Source organism: Grus americana, chromosome 2, assembly GCF_028858705.1.
Source record: "Grus americana isolate bGruAme1 chromosome 2, bGruAme1.mat, whole genome shotgun sequence".
Lineage (NCBI taxonomy): Eukaryota > Metazoa > Chordata > Aves > Gruiformes > Gruidae > Grus > Grus americana.
Genome location: NC_072853.1, coordinates 40,441,714 through 40,457,913, shown reverse-complemented (window position 1 = coordinate 40,457,913; position 16,200 = coordinate 40,441,714). Strand labels below are relative to the sequence as shown.

Here is a 16,200-nt window from a genome sequence, read left to right as displayed (position 1 = left end):
ATAAGAGAAGTTCCCCTCTCCTGTCCTTTCTATGATGCTAGCTAAAGTTTACAGTTGCCTATAATGAAAGAGAGGTGATAGTTTGTGAAGTAGGCAAATGGTCTGTGGAGCTCCTTGTCAAAAGACATTATGGAAGCATGTTCCAGACATTTACATTTGTTCTAGGAGACACTGGGAAAATTCAAAGAGGACAAATTCATCCTAAAAACACAGACAGCACGTTGTTGGGGAAATTCCTGAACTTAAAATGCTTGGGAGAGGGGCTGGGAAAGGGCAGGGCTGAAGCTTGTCCTGTTTTTATATTCTTCACTAGACATTTTCTGTGGCTGCTGGTGGTCACAGCACCCTGAGCTAGATGTACCTGTAGTCTGACCCAGATGAACTTCTCTTATAGACCCAGGCTGCCATGTTCATTAAGGCAGCCCGTCTGTAATACAAGATTACCAAGGGTAATCTGTGGCTGCCGCAAATGCTGCAGGAGGCTGCGCTCTCCCCCAGTTTCGCTGGGAAAGGGGTGATGCGAGAAAAAAGGCGGTGAAGACCGTGCCACCAGGTGAAAGCCCGCACTGCTAAGCTCGCAGTGACCGGCTGCGCTGTTGCTTTCGCGGCTGTCAGCAGCCCGCAGCTCCTTTGTCACCACTCCCTCGGCGGTCGCGGTGCGCCGAGCCCGCAGCCTGGGAGCGCCGGGATCGCCGGGAGGCAGCCGGGCGGGCGGCAGGAGGGCTTAGGACCCAGGGGGACGGCAGCCGCCGAGTGGAAGGACCCAGGCTTTGGTGCACACGCCTCCTACTAAAAAAAAAAAAAAAAAAAAAAATTTCTAGCCCCGTGGAGCTGGCGCTCGCTCATTCACAGTTTTCTAGAGAGATCTGAGCCTGAACCTGGGAGCCGGGAGATCTTTCTCAGCCACCCAGCTCAACAGCAAGGACACCTACAGGGGGGGGGAAAAATCATCCCACGCAGCCCCCCGCCGCCCCACGGCAGGCTGCCTGGCGCTGTGCAGGTATTTGGATTTGTCTTTTCTCGGTTTGCAGCAGGGAGGCTCTCCGCGCTCCCCGTCCCCCCCTCCGCGCCGCCGGGCCCGGGCTGCGGCGTTTCAGCACCGGCGGGCGGACAGCTCCGGCCGCAGCCCCGCCGCGCTGCGGGCAGGGGCCGCTCCCTGCCCGGCCTCCTGCCTGCTGCCCGCCCTGCCTGCCCTGCTCCCTCCTGCCTGCCTTGCCTCCCGCTCCCTGCCTCTCCTGCCTGTCCTGCCTCTGTTTCCCTGCCTCCTACCTGTCTTGCTTGCTCTGCCTGCCTCCTTCCCCTGCTCACTGCCTCGCCTATCTCCATGTCCCCTGCTTCCGCTGCTTGCCTCCCCTGCCTGCCCTGCTCCCTGCCTCCTCTACCTCTTACCTGGCCTGCTTCCTCCGTGCCTCCCCTGGCTGCCTTTCCTACCTGTCCTACCTCAGTGCTCTCTGCCTCCTTCCACCACTCCCTGTGTGCTCTGCCTCTCTTCCTTGCCCTGATCCCTGCCTTCCCTGTCTGTCCTACTTCCCTTCATGCCCTGCTTTTCCTCCCTGCCCTGCCTGCCCTACTTCCCTTACGTTCCCTTCCTCCTCTGCTTCCCCCTGCCTCCCCTGCCCTGCTTCCTGCTTCCTGCCTCCTATCTACTCTACCTCTTCTGCCTCCAGTCCTCCGTGCCCTGCTTCTCTGCCTCCTGCCTTCCTGTTTCCTGCCTTCCCTGTCTACTCTTCTCCCTGCCCTCCTCCCTTGCCTCTTTTCCTCCCTGCCCCTGTTTCTCCCCATTCCTCACTTTCCTGCCCCTTCTTCCCCTCCTGACTTCCTTCTCCATCACCAGCCTCAATCCTTACTGAAAGAGGGCACGGGGGCTGGAAAAATCAGCTCAGCAGTCAAGGAGCTGGGCAAGAAGGGGAAAGAGCAGAAGTTGGAAGGGAAAGTCCAGATCCAGTCAGAGCAGGGAAGAGATGAAAGGGATGGAGGTAAAGGGTTAAAACTGGGAGTTAAGAGACCAAGTAAGGACTCCAGCCAGGTGCTGAGATATAGGAGCTTGCCAAACAACAGCAGATATCTGTCTGCTCCTCAGCAAATTGATGCCTGTTTTGACCAGGTATATTCAACCCCAAGAGGGATGAGGGATTAAAGGGCGGTGGGAAAGTGCCAGGTCAGTCAAATGTTCTGCTTTCCTAATGGCAAACAGTGATGAATAATGGGTGCAGGGAAGAAGTGGGGTGAATCACTCCTACCCTGTGGAGCCTTTGCTGCAGTAAGTTAAGAATTAAGTTGTGGTCTCTGCAAGCAGTCAGTATGTTCAGGGAGGGCTTCATACATAAAATAAACACAAAGCAAATAATGTCTGGAGAAACCCCATGTGTGCTACTGGCCTGACTTTAATTCTGTTTGCAATGGTTTAATCCTGGGAGGGTGGGGAAGGTCATAGGAGAAAGGGAGCTTTGCCTTTTCAAAATGCTGATTCCTCAATCTAAACAAGCTCCAGGAATAATGAAGTTAAGGACCAGATGGCTACTCGTCGTCCATCACTAAACAGTGACTGGATCATATTTGGAAGGAAAAATTAAATTACAGAAAGGCTGCTTTCATGTGCTTTCTGAGTAATCAGATGATAACACAGATTTTCTCCAGTACTAAAAGTTAATGCAATGCCAACATCTAAATGACATATTATGTAACAGTGTTATGCCATGAACTGCATAGCAAAGGTAAGGGTTATCTTTTTCATATAATGATAAGTCAGATAACCTTATAGAGCTTTCCCTGGTTTGCAGTCTGTATCCCAGCATGAAGTTTACAGGGGCAGCTTGTGTTGTCAGCATAATCAGGTCTGATATATATCTGTTATAAAATAATCCTGATTATCTTAAGAATTCTGTTGACTCATCCAGCTTTGAAAGCCATTATTTTCTAAAAATTAGACTCTTGTAAGGCATATGCAAAACAGTGAAAGATATTATTATTTTTTCTAAAACCCCTGTCATTCTTACTTTATTATTTCATAATTTAGAACTTAAAATCTGATGCGGAGACCAGATACTCTTACACTGAGTAGCACTGAGTACTGCTGAGTAGTAGCGTAAGCAGTGTGACTGAGTTTGGCAACGGAGAAACTGCAGAATCCACCCCATAGCACTGGGTCATAATTCCTTACACTCTATGTGCTTTGAACACAGAGGATGCTTCATTGAAACATGTAACAGCAGCCTCCTCATCTTCCAAGAGAGAGCCATGTTATTTAAATACAAATGATCAGCCTCATAAAGGGGTGAAGAATATTTTCTTCAAACTAAGACTGTAAACTAATGCAATTGTTAATTTAAGTGTGCAGTTACTAAAGCAATTGTGCTATTGTTCGTCAAGTGAGCATTATTTTCTCTCACAGCCCGTTGCTGTGGTGTCTGGCACATACACGAACAAGATATGACAATCAGGTCCTATTAGTAAAATAAAAGAAGCAATGTCAGTGTTTTATGGAGTGGGAAGTTCAGTGAGCAGAAGTTCATGTAGTTTCTGGCAGATGAGTTATAAGTTGTTTCCCTCTTGATACTAATGCTGCTCTTTCCAAACAGTTTGGGGTTGTTTTTGTTTTTGTTTTTTTTTTTTTTTCCCCTTCAATAGGATTTATAGAAATAAACTCCTTACATCTAATATGTTTCTCCACTGAGAAAATAAACTGACAAGGTAATATCAAATTATAATATACTTAATTTCTACAATTTTGGTAGAAGCGTCTGTGTGCAGATTTGTGTTTGTGCTCAGACTTCAATAGGGGTGAAGAAAAAAACAGGAGAACTGCATGAATTCCCTCCCTCCTTTCCTTCCTCCCTTGCCTCCCTCCTTCCCTTCTGCCTTCCTGCCTTTCTTCCCTCCTTCCTTCTTTTCTGCCCCTGCCTTTCCCTCCTTCCCTCCCTCCCCCCACTGCCACCCCACAGGATGATGGATGCCTTTCTCTGGCATAATGGATAAAGCAGAACTAAGCCACTAACAGAGTAATAATACATCACCATTGCATTTCATATTTTTTAAAGGAACTTAATTTTTAAAATGTGGAGCAAAAGAACTGTAAAATTAGCTAAACTTCACGTTATTAGATATATAGGTCTGAACATCTTGATAATATATTTTGTTCCTTTTTCTGTATATCTTTGTGCAGATGTTGTAACACAACGTCTACAGTGCATTTAGGGATTTTCAGACACCAACCTTATGATCCCGTGCTATTAGATTTCTACACATAGCTTAATTATCAGGCTTTGGAGTCAGAATTTATGTTTTGCATACTGCTGATTATTTCTGCTGCAAGAAGTTTCTATATTATTGGAGAAAGTGACCTCTTTGTCCAATGCTTTTGCCAGGGTGCTTTTTGCATGGTGACACTTGGAGTAGCTCATGATTGACATGGAAGTCCCTCACAGCCTGCTGCTACTTTGACATGCCACAGGCCAGGCTTCATGTTCCCATGGGGATTTGCAGTTTGTCTGTGGTTGGTGAATACTTAAAACTTTAAAACTATGATTTGGAGAAAAATTGAAGCAATCTCATTAAGTTCACAGATGTTTTGTTTAACTTTTTTATTTACAAGTTAAATCCCCCTCTGCTACATATGGTCCTATTCATAGAATTAGAATCAGAATCATAGAACCATAGAACCATAGAATGGTTTGGGTTGGAAGGGACTTTAAAGACCATCTAGTTCCAACCCCCCTGCCATGGGCAGGGACACCCTCCACTAGACCAGGTTGCCCAAAGCCCCATCCATCCTGGTCTTAAACACTTCCAGGGATGGGGCCTCCACAACTTCTCTGGGCAACCTGTTCCAGTGCCTCACCACCCTCACAGTGAAGAATTTTTTCCTAATATCTAATCTAAATGTGCCCTCCTTCAGCTTAAGGCCATTAACCCTTGTTCTATGACTATATGCCCTTGTAATTATTGTAATATTCCTTAATATTCAAGTAGGCAATAAGTTTTGCACATTTCAGGTCAAAAGATAATGAGGTTTTTTTTTTTTAATTTTATGTCTGTTAGATAACCTTGTCAGTATCTTCTCATCCCATCAACTTGTAGGAACAGCAGGACAACTGCGTTGCAGACATGTCTGCCCTATATACTGTGCAGAGAGCTGCATAGATCAGTCAAGTTGCTGCCACGTTTTGTGCTGTGCCATGGCTAAATTACCACTGCTGGACAGCTAAATGTGGCCCGAGGGTAACCTGTAACTGACTCAAGCTGACAGGAAGACTGTAATATGAGGGGAAGAGGAATCTGTGATGTATTGTTTTTACTGAACTGAAAGAAATGTTAGGTTTTGTACCTGAGCGAGGAGATCGCATCCTGGAAAAGTGTGAGACACCATCAAATTCCCCACACAGCTGTTACAGTCACAAGCGCAACTCTTCATATTGAAGAGAAGCAACAGTTCCCTAGTGAAGGTTTACAGAAGCACCAGGACTTGAAGAAGAAAGGACTGCAATATTTAACTCGTTTAAGTTCACTGGGAGGGTCTAGTCCCTTAGGGAAGGGCTGCAGGGAAGCAGGAGATGTTCATAATAGTCAGGACTGGTGAGGCCACACCTGGAGTATTGTATCCAGTTCTGGGCTCTTTGGTACAAGAAAGACATAGACATACTAAAGAAAGTCCAATGAAGGGCCACAAGGATGATTAAGGGATTGGAGCATCTCTCCCGTGAGGAAAGGCTGAGAGAGCTGGGTCTGTTCAGCCTGGAGAAGAGAAGGCTCAGGGGGATCTTATCAATGTATATAAATACCTGAAGGGAGGGTACAAAGAGGATGGAGCCAAGCTCTTTTCAGTGGTGCCCAGTGACAGGACCAGACAATGGGCACAAACCGAAATACAGAAGATTCCCCTGAACATCAAGAAACACTTTTTCCCTGTGAGGGTGACTGAGCACTGGCACAAGTTGCCCAGGGAGATTGTGGAGTCTCCCTCCCTGAAGATATTCAAAAGCCATCTGGACACGGTCCTGGGCAACCTGCTTGAGCAGGAGATTTGGACCAGATGTCCTCCAGAGGTCCTTTCCAGTCTCAGCCATTCTGTGATTCTGTGATAAGCAGTCAGGCTATTAGACTTGAGATGTGAGATAGACCTGTCAGGATCCTCCAAAGCAGAGTTGTTCTTGGCAAAAACGTAAAGAAATTGTACACTTTCGGGGTCCTGATTGTGCCATTGAAGCTTGGGGGGATTACACTGGGGACACTGGGAACATTGCAGTCTACCTCTCCATTTCCTTGTGTGCAATATGGCTTCACATTTTTCTCATGATGCAGAGAATTATGCTTAGGGGGGAAAGATTACCCAGATGTTAACTTGTAAGCTTACAGCTCAAGAGACATATGGTCTGTTCCCAGCTCTGTGAAATGTGTCCTCTGTGACCTCAGGCAAATCACTCAGGGCTGTACTTCTCCCCACCGTCTGTGGAGGATGCCAGGATCCTGCAGCCAAGGACAAGAGAGTTAATTTTTCTCATCACTCTTTTGAAATTAGCTCACGGAGCCGGGGTGTGTCCCTTTCTGTGTCTGAGTGCTCCATTTCCAGTACAGGTTCCTACTCAGGTACCACAAGGCCACAAAGTGCCATAGGAGCCAGTCCTACAAGTACAGCTATGTATTCTTCCTCCCCTGCCCTTATGGAGCAATCCCTGCTAAGGAGAACATAGCCCCAAGATGTTTTCCACAGTTACCATCAAAATATTTTTTAAAAAGCAATTTAATGAGATGACACCCACACTCTGAGATGAAATCATTCTAGATTACCATTTTCCCTCCCTCCCTGCCCACTCCCTTCTTTTCTGGCATGATTTTAACAGCTAATATCTGTATGAATGCTAGGAGTTAGGAATTATATAATGAGACAAATCATAACAGTGATGACTGTGAGTACCAGGTGAGGATCAGACCCTAGTGCCTTCCCTATTTGAAAGCTGTGGTAATGAAATTTCACGTGGCATATAGCTTTCAACTGAATGGAAAACAGTCCGTAGACACAGGCAACTAAAATCTTTCTGGATCTGAAGTGGTTGAGGAAGGGCCAAATGGACATGAGGATGGTGCTTCAAGGGGCAAATGATGTTGCAGGTACAGCTAAGTGGACAGGAACAAAATGATCCAGCCAAACATCATTATCACTGAGAGCAGGTTTTGGCCAGTTTTCCAGGGGACGTAGAGCAAACAGGGATTGAATGCTGATCCAGAATCTGTCACTGACAAGAGAGCAGTAAAGCATATTAAGATCTTTGGATGGAAAGTGATATATATACTTCCTTGAGATATTATTTTCATTTTAGCTAATTATTAAGTATTACTATACATTTTATTATTAACTAAATTTTAGTTTTGAGGGTCAGGCAAATATGTAAGGTGCTTACCTGAACACTGTATCCCGCTTTCAGTATTTTACCCATCCTAAAGCCACTCTTTGCTGTCCCTTGTCATTTTCTTGCTGGAAATGGAAATGCTATGTGACACCGTAATTTTGGTGGAAATTTCCCTTTTTTTCTGTATTAATATGTTGTGTTTCAAACATCTGTTAATTATATTTCCTTGTTTAAAGCTGGGTTTTGTTCCCTTAGAAGGATTATTTATTGTAAGTGGCTGTGAAAAGACATTAGGAGAGCAAATAGTCTTTTGGGAACAAAGAGTCACAACATAGATAAACAGCTGTTGAGACCATAACAAAGAGTCTAGTGTGCCAATATGCAGCAACAATGTTCAAAATAGGGAAAAAAAAGACCAACATCTTCATTTGAGAGAAAAAAACCAAACCAAACCAAACCAAAACCAAACCAAAACCAAGCCAAAACAGAGCAAAGATGTAAACATCTGAGAAACTGGCATATGGATCAGAGCTGTTCACAACACCAGAAGAGAACAGAAATCGCCATATGTGGGAGGAGGTTAGAATGGAGAAGGTGCTTCTGTTATACCTTTGGGAATCAGAATAAATCAGTACAATTTGAGAAAGCACAATGACAATTAAACTGGGTAGCTATGGAGCATTAAATTTGTTGTCAAGGTAAGCTGTGGGAGAACCAAATCATCCACTGACAGAAATCAGACCCCTTGAAGTCAATGGTGCTAGAGTGGATTACTAACCCCATGATTTGTGTTATGATTCAGATAGTGACAACATTATTCATATATATTTTGGATTATTTTACAATATATAATGTAATGCCAATAAAGTATTTTAGTGCAAAGTTTGTTCTGGCTGATAATCAGGATAACCTATAGAGGCTCTCCTGTAAGCTGTAACCCATGGCTATAGCTCAGCTCACTATCAGAAAACTCTGAAATGCATTAAAAGATGTATCTTTTGTTAGACTGAGTATTTGTAAGTTGTTTTTTGGCAACAATGTCTGACAGGAGAGGAACGCATCTTCCTCACCTTGGGATCATCCTTGGCATGAAGAGTGCTAATCCATTTAAGTAAGGTAATAACAGTGGGAGACTTTAATGATCATAAGTAGCATAATTTTTGACACTAAATTCTTGGGGATCCTATAAGAAAATCTTAAGGGCCAGAATTTCTCTCCTTAGTATATCTCCATTTTCTTCTGGAGTACACTGTTGCTGACCTTTCAAGAATTTGCCTTATTTCCAAAGAAGCATCTTGGTGGAGGTGGGAGTCAGAAAAGGAGCAGGGACAGTTCTACTCTCATAAACTCTCAGAAAATGGATGAACCCAGTGGGGTCACTGTTAACTGCTACAAGTCCTTGGACCTGTTAGAGCTGGTCCAGAGGAGGGCCACGAAGCTGATCAGAGGGCTGGAGCACCTCTCCTATGAGGACAGGCTGAGAGAGTTGGGGTTGTTCAGCCTGGAGAAGAGAAGGCTCTGGGGAGACCTTATAGCAGCCTTCCAGTACCTGAAGGGGCCTACAGGAAAGCTGGAGAGGGGCTGTTTACAAGGGCATGGAGTGATAGGACAAGAGGTAATGGCTTTAAAGTGAAAGAAGATACATTTAGATTAGATGTTAGGAAGAAATTCTTTACTGTGAGGGTGTTGAGGCACTGGAACAGGTTGCCCAGAGAAGTTGTGGATGCCCCCTCCCTGGAATTGTTCAAGGCCGGGTTGGATAACCTGGTCTAGTGGAGGGTGTCCCTGTCCATGGCAGGGGGGTTGGAACTAGATGATCTTTGAGGTCCCTTCCAACCCAAACCTTTCTGTCATTCTATGCTTCTGTAATTCTAAGTGATAGGAGCTCCAAACGTGTTCCAATTCATACTGAGTCCTGAGCCAGAGCTGACACAGAAACCAAATAAGTTCCCTGCTTTCACCCCTCCACCGACCACCCTTGAGCACAATCAGCCTCCTTAGGTTACCACTTGCTGTTAAACCTAGGGAAAGAATGAATCCTTACACTACACTCCCCAGTGACAATGTCACACTTAAACACACCGAGCTCCCCTAACTAGCTCATGGAGACAATTGTAACTAAATCCATGATTTATGCAAGAAAATGCTAATGAGACCATTAATTTGAGATCTTAAGCACAAAATATTTGCCTGATTTTCCCATGGCCTCCATCAATTTTACATCAGTGGAATTCAGTTGATACCATCAGAGTTGTCCTAATTTGGTCTAATAAAGGTGAGAGCAAAACAAATAACTGTTCCTTTGTTTTTATGTGTGCCATCCACCTTTAATACAACTCATATTTCTTTAAGAATTGAATAACCTGCACCCATAGCTCACCCCCTCAGAACTTCAAGGCTTGTTTTTCTGGAGTCATTTGCACTCCGTAGTGACTTGTCAAAGGCAGCCAGCCTTCTTTCCTCCCTGGCTCTGCCTTTTCCCAAGTTTTCGCAGGCTGATGAATCGCCAGTTATGCTGCCCTGCAGGTAGCTCTTCTTAACTCCAGCTCCACGGTGAATACAGAAGGAGGCTGCTTAACAAACTGTCCTTTGTATCACCCACAGACAAGTCTAATGCACTTTGCTGTTGAATGAAAAGTTTATCTTCCACCGCAAACGTCCTTTAAGCAAATATGCAGAAACTCTCTGTATTCAAATTTCAGGATCTCATCCTGGGGTTGCAGCTGTGGCATCTAAAATGTAGGTGTTAGCAATGACATGAGAGCTCACAAAACAGGGAACTCGGGCATGCCTTGTGCTGACTGACTTCCAGGTCCTGCAATGTAACTTCGAGCAGCCCCTGGATGAAGAAATGCTCTGGTTGCTGCTGTCCCCTTTGTTTGATATGAGAACGCTGAACCCAGGGGAGTAGCTGAGTGAAATGGTTGTTTTTGCTATAAATAATTCATAACTTTCCAAACAGCTTTCTTCAAATACAATAAAGTATGTTTTTCATTGAGGGATTCCCTTTAAATTTTTAAAACCAATTATTTCTTTTTCAGAAATTAGAAAGAGAGAGAGATCAGTTAAGCGGTGGGGAGTTTTGTTTGCTTGTCTGTTTTTGTGATGGCTGAAAATTGGATGGATCTTGATCTTTCTTCACACACATTTCACACTGGAACAGACCTTGATCTTATTTCACACAAGTGTAACTACACAGACTTCAATGACAGCCTCTTGCTAATTATGTCACTGAAATGTAAAAGATTCACTGTACCATTTTGCTCATACATAACAGCTTAAGCAGGTTTTCTTCTAACACTTTTAAAAAAAAAAAATTCTAGGTAAAGTACAGGAATGAAAATGAAATTCAGAACTATGTATTCAGGAAAGCTACAAGATACTAAAAAAAAAAAAGAATTTGGAATAAAGTGCATCTCTTCAACTAAAACACCAACCCTGTCGGATTAGATTCATCAAACACTTTATTCACGGGAAGTTTCCCATGAAGATGTGTTAAGTCTCAATGGGAAATATTTTCAGTGAGGTTTTAGCAAGTAGAAAATATCCCTGATGTTGGTGGAGTTCTGGGGTTTTTTTTAACCAGTTTTACAATTAGCTCAGGCTTTAATTCAAGGAAAGCTACAAGCTGATAGTATGGGTGATAAAACCAAATCAAACAGTTGCTATACTTATTATGATAAGTGTAAATCTGCATACTTTGGAAGCTGAAATGTAGCTCCTGTTAGGGGTGGAAAAAAATGACTATTATTTTTAATTTTGTCATCCTGGGCTTGAAGTTACTTGATGCTGAAACTCCCACACTTCTCTAAGACACCTTTGCAAAATGTATTCTAATAGTAATTTGATACAGCTTAGTATTAATTGTCAATTAATCAGATTGCCTTACTGAAAGCTTGAATATACGCATTCAAGACGTCAGTGACTGCCTTATCTTAAATACACCCATTCTGAAATTATTTGACTGCTATCCTCTTACACACAGAACAATTTTATTGCTATATAAATTTCAGAAATGCATTAGTGTAAGCTTTATATTCATATTTAATCTTTTTTAATATATATTTGCTTTTTCTTTTAGTAAGTGATGGAATAAACACCATTTCCCTGTGGATGGATTATACCACATGTGAACTGCCTGCTACTCTTTCTGCAAGACTAGGAAAAGCCCTTTGCTCTCATTTGTTAAATGTCAGCTTGATAGCGAAAAGCTTCTGAATGGCTCACGCTCACAGCGGACCATCAATTGAATGGGATCAGCACTTCTCCTACTAAAATATCTGAAGTTAAGGATTTGGAAAAGAGGTTTGTGCAGAGATGACCCATTTGCAAGCTGGACTTAGTCCAGAGACTATAGAGAAAGCCCGCCTGGAACTGAATGAAAACCCAGACATTTTGCATCAGGATATTCAGCAAGTCAGGGACATGATCATCACGAGACCTGACATTGGGTTTTTACGTACAGATGATGCCTTCATCTTGAGATTTCTCCGAGCCAGAAAGTTTCACCAAACTGAGGCCTTCAGACTGCTGGCTCAGTACTTCCAGTACCGCCAATTAAACCTGGATATGTTCAAAAACTTCAAGGCTGATGATCCAGGAATCAAACGGGCTCTGACAGATGGGTTCCCAGGAGTACTGGAAAATCGCGACCACTGTGGCAGGAAGATTCTTCTGCTTTTTGCAGCCAACTGGGATCAGAGTAGGTAAATGTAGATAGAATTATCTTTTTACATACACTCACACTCCACTTGTAGCAGAATATTTGTGACCATACTTGAAGCAGCAAGGCCATTTTCAGTAAAATATTTTGTAACCATGAGTCCATTTCACTAAAACTTTCATCTGATCTCATCGCCTCTCATTCTTCAGACATAACACCATTGAGAGATAAGGGTATATTGGTGTGTCAGATAAGTAGCTCATGTTTTTTTTCCATAAATATTTCTATTTTTTTAGTAAGATAGTGTCTGTTTGCTATAAATACATTAATGCCTATTACATAATTGCTTCAGTAATATCAAAGACTAGCTGAACAGGTTGACAGAAAGCAAATGTCTCAAAAACACACATGGGTGTTCTTGTAGCTCTTCTGGTGCAGAAGGAACTGACCATATTTATTCCATCTCCAGACTTCTTAACAGATAATTTTTTTTTTTGTTTTAACCATTTGAGGAATTACAGCCTGTGTTATGAGAATTCCACAAACTGCACTGTCGTTTCTACACACTTTGGTTAGTGTATGCTTGTTAGTCTGGTAAATGAGAGATTCATGTAAAGCGTATTTTCTGTTCAGGTCACTACTTTATGGAATAGTATGAACAACGATATCTCCCAGCCTTTATTATAAAATGGTGCCCTTAAATGTTAATGTGATTAGTCAGCTTTCACTACCTATTTGAAATGATAGAGAGAAAAGGGGCTTGTCCAGGAATATAATGTTCACGTTGTCCCCTTCGTCAGAAGTCATTCCATTTTCCCTGCCTTCATGGTGAGATGAAGAGATGTAATCACCTGTAGGATTTCCCTGTGTTCTGCTGGTTTTTGGTAAAAAGCAGGCCAAAGAACAAAATTCAGATTCAGGTTTTGAGTATCATAAATTCTGACCTGATTTCCAGGTAGGATTTTGTCTTGACACAGCCTAAAGTTGTCCATGAAAGTGTCTCATTCTTAGGAGTCAATAGACTGGAGCTTTGAATTTATGTTATAGAAAATATTAGTGAACAATACATGTATGCCTGCCATTTTTCATGTTTGTTGTTTTCTGGGAAAACTTTTCATCACTGCGTGAAAACAGAGTTCAGAAGTGTTTCCGATTTTCACTTGCATGTACAGATCTGGTAAACAAATGTACAGAAAAAGTTACACAAATGTAACTTTGCGTATACAAAAACATTTGGTGAAATCCAGAACTGAAGCCAGTGATAAAAGTCCTATTGACTACAAAGGGGCCAGCGGTTTTTCTCCTGTCTTTCTGAACTGTGAGCTTGCCTTTCTTCCAACCACAAAACCCTTCCTTCAGCAATTGACCTGGAAAGAAAGATAAATGAACAGGTATCTTGAATTAATAGAAAGCGTTAGCTTTACAGGACAGGAGCACTGTGGCTCTGCTGGTTGCATTAAAGGATTTAAGTATTATATAGAGCCAGCTTTGGGTTTCTGATCCCTCAACGAAATGAATCCTTACAATTAACCTCGTAGATCAGGTCCTGCTCTGGGAAAGCTGAGAGTGCTGCTGTCTAAGGCTCCTGCACTGAGATTCTGACAGAACATTGATTCCTGTCAGATTTTGGCTCAGATTTTCTGCAAGTCCTTTAATATGCATCCATGTATATATGTGTATAAGTGTGTCTGTGCAAAACCCCTCATGCAAGATACCTTGTTTCTGAAAATGTAATTTTAACCTTCAAAGAAGAAAGTCTGAGGCAAATAGAATATACTTTCATAAGGTTCCTCAGTGAAATTAACAATCACATGCAAATTTTACCTCTCTTCAGCCACTGAAGCTCAACTCTTCTATGGATGCAAATGACAAGAAGTGTCATTTCCGTGAGCTTTTGTAGCACTGCAAGTGCTACCAGGATTTGGGACAGGATTTGGGCTGTAAGTAAACAGAGGGATGATCTCCTCCCTTTTTTGCTGTCTAAAGGCATCAACAAGAGCAAAAGCAGTTCAGGAACAGGAAATGATGAGTGCAATGTCCTGTTAAGCAGAGTGGAAGCAGGTTATTGACCAGAACAAATATATATTCATACATATTTCACAAAAAACTCCAAGCAAACAGGCATCGTGTGTATCTTACAAACATATACCTTGAGCAACCTTTCTATGGACATGTCTTCAGTGATGGCAAGATGTTTACACGCTTACATTTCAGCAGAATGCTAATGCTGTGATGCTGTGATGCTGATATGCAAGAGTAAGAGCTCAGCCTTCAGCATGCCTTTCCTAACTTTACTCTCATTTGCAGCTGGCTGTATCTTGTCTCTCTTTATCATTAAATCATAATGATAAGGGTTCATTTATAAAGAAATCGTAATTTATAAAAGATCACTTAAAGTCAGCAGGGCTATAATCCATAAACCAATTTTCAGTCCAGAAATTCTTACCATTTATACTCCTGGCAGTATGGTGGCTGTATGCATCACATGTCAAGATGGGAGAACCAGCCTCGTAATTTTTTGATCTTACAGTTACATTGATTTTTTTAAAGGAAATGTTATTATTTAGGTAATGTGACTGCTTGGACAAATCAGATCTAAGATATTCTTCTGGGATTCCATGCATCGAAGATAAAACTTCTATGTGATCTTATAGAAACCTTTGCAATGTAATACAATTAACATCTCTAGAAAACTAGGTTTTCATTTCAAGTCTCAATGTTTCCAGCTTCAGCTTCAAGCTGCTGGATTATAGAATCATAGAATCATAGAATCATAGAATGGTTTGGATTGGAAGGGACCTCAAAGATCATCTAGTTCCAACCCCCCTGCCATGGACAGGGACACCCTCCACTAGACCAGGTTGCCCAAAGCCTCATCCAACCTGGTCTTAAACACTTCCAGGGATGGGGCCTCCACAACTTCTCTGGGCAACCTGTTCCAGTGCCTCAACACCCTCACAGTAAAGAATTTCTTTCTAACATCTAATCTAAATCGACCCTCCTTCAGCTTAAACCCATTCCCCCTTGTCCTATCACTCCATGCCCTTGTAAACAGTCCCTCACCAGCTTTCCTGTAGGCCCCTTCAGGTACTGGAAGGCTGCTATAAGGTCTACCCGGAGCCTTCTCTTCTCCAGGCTGAACAATCCCAACTCTCTCAGCCTGTCCTCACAGGAGAGGTGCTCCAGCCCTCTGATCAGCTTCGTGGCCCTGCTCTGGACTCGCTCCAACAGCTCCATGTCTCTCCTGTACTGGGGCCCCCAGAGCTGGATGCAGTACTCCAGGTGGGGTTTCACAAGAGATTGTGTTAATTTAAATGAACCACAAAAATATGATAGCTTCCCATGTTTGTACTCTTGTGTCCTGACCACGTCATCTTTTAACCTACTTTTGAATTCACTGAGGGTGCGGCACTGTTGGGTAAGTTACTGTCAAGCAACAAGAAGATAGTGCACTAGCCACTCTACAGCAGTGGTGCTTGTGTTCCCTTTTAACCATGGTGAAGGTAAACCAGCTACCCTGCTTTTACTGAGGGCAAAACAGCCTTGTGCTGTCCACAAGGTAAAGAACATACTGGTGGGCAGCCAGCACAGTAAAGATAATCTTCTGCAAAGTGTTGCACTAGCTTAATGTCTTGCAGTATGTTTATGCTGCCAAAGCTTAAATAGATTAAACTTTACTCTCAGAATTAGGAAGATTTTCCAGGTTCCTAATACTTTTCATCATTCTTTTCTGGATGTTTCCTATCAGTTTAGCATTGCTGCTAACATGCAGGCAGATGAACTGAATACAAACTTTTGCTGATAAACCATCATGTGGTAACACCATCTCACACTCTTCTGTTCAGTATTTCCCTCCTTATAGATATAAGATTGTCACTGTTTTCTTAGCTACTCTATCACATTTTGAGCTCATGTTCATCTCAAATCTGCTTCAAAGTCACTGTTTCCTAAAATACAAACACCACTGGTAAATGTGTCATACATTCTCATCCTAATGTGGGCACAGTCTAGCATGTGATTCACGCTCTTCTGCAGAGCTGAACCTGTCCTCCTCATCAATTATCATGGCATCGTCTTTATGACATCCACAAAGTTCACTGGCAAGAATTTTATTTTCGCTTCCACATTGTTGAAAAAGATGGCGATTATTGTTTTGACCAAAACCTCCTTGATGACTAGGAGAAAACTCACAAT

General features: G+C 42.7%; 1 protein-coding gene across 1 annotated transcript in view; it reads left to right on the top strand.

The window, feature by feature from the left end:
* The first annotated feature begins 601 nt into the window (after positions 1-601).
* CLVS1 (clavesin 1) overlaps positions 602-16,200 on the top strand; it is a 109,490-nt gene continuing 93,891 nt past the window's right edge. Inside the window, exons 1-2 of the mRNA XM_054818645.1 lie at positions 602-1,000; positions 11,425-12,049. Coding sequence (XP_054674620.1) covers positions 11,661-12,049 — 389 coding nt within the window. The 5' untranslated portion in view covers positions 602-1,000; positions 11,425-11,660. The remainder of the gene's footprint in view (positions 1,001-11,424; positions 12,050-16,200) is intronic.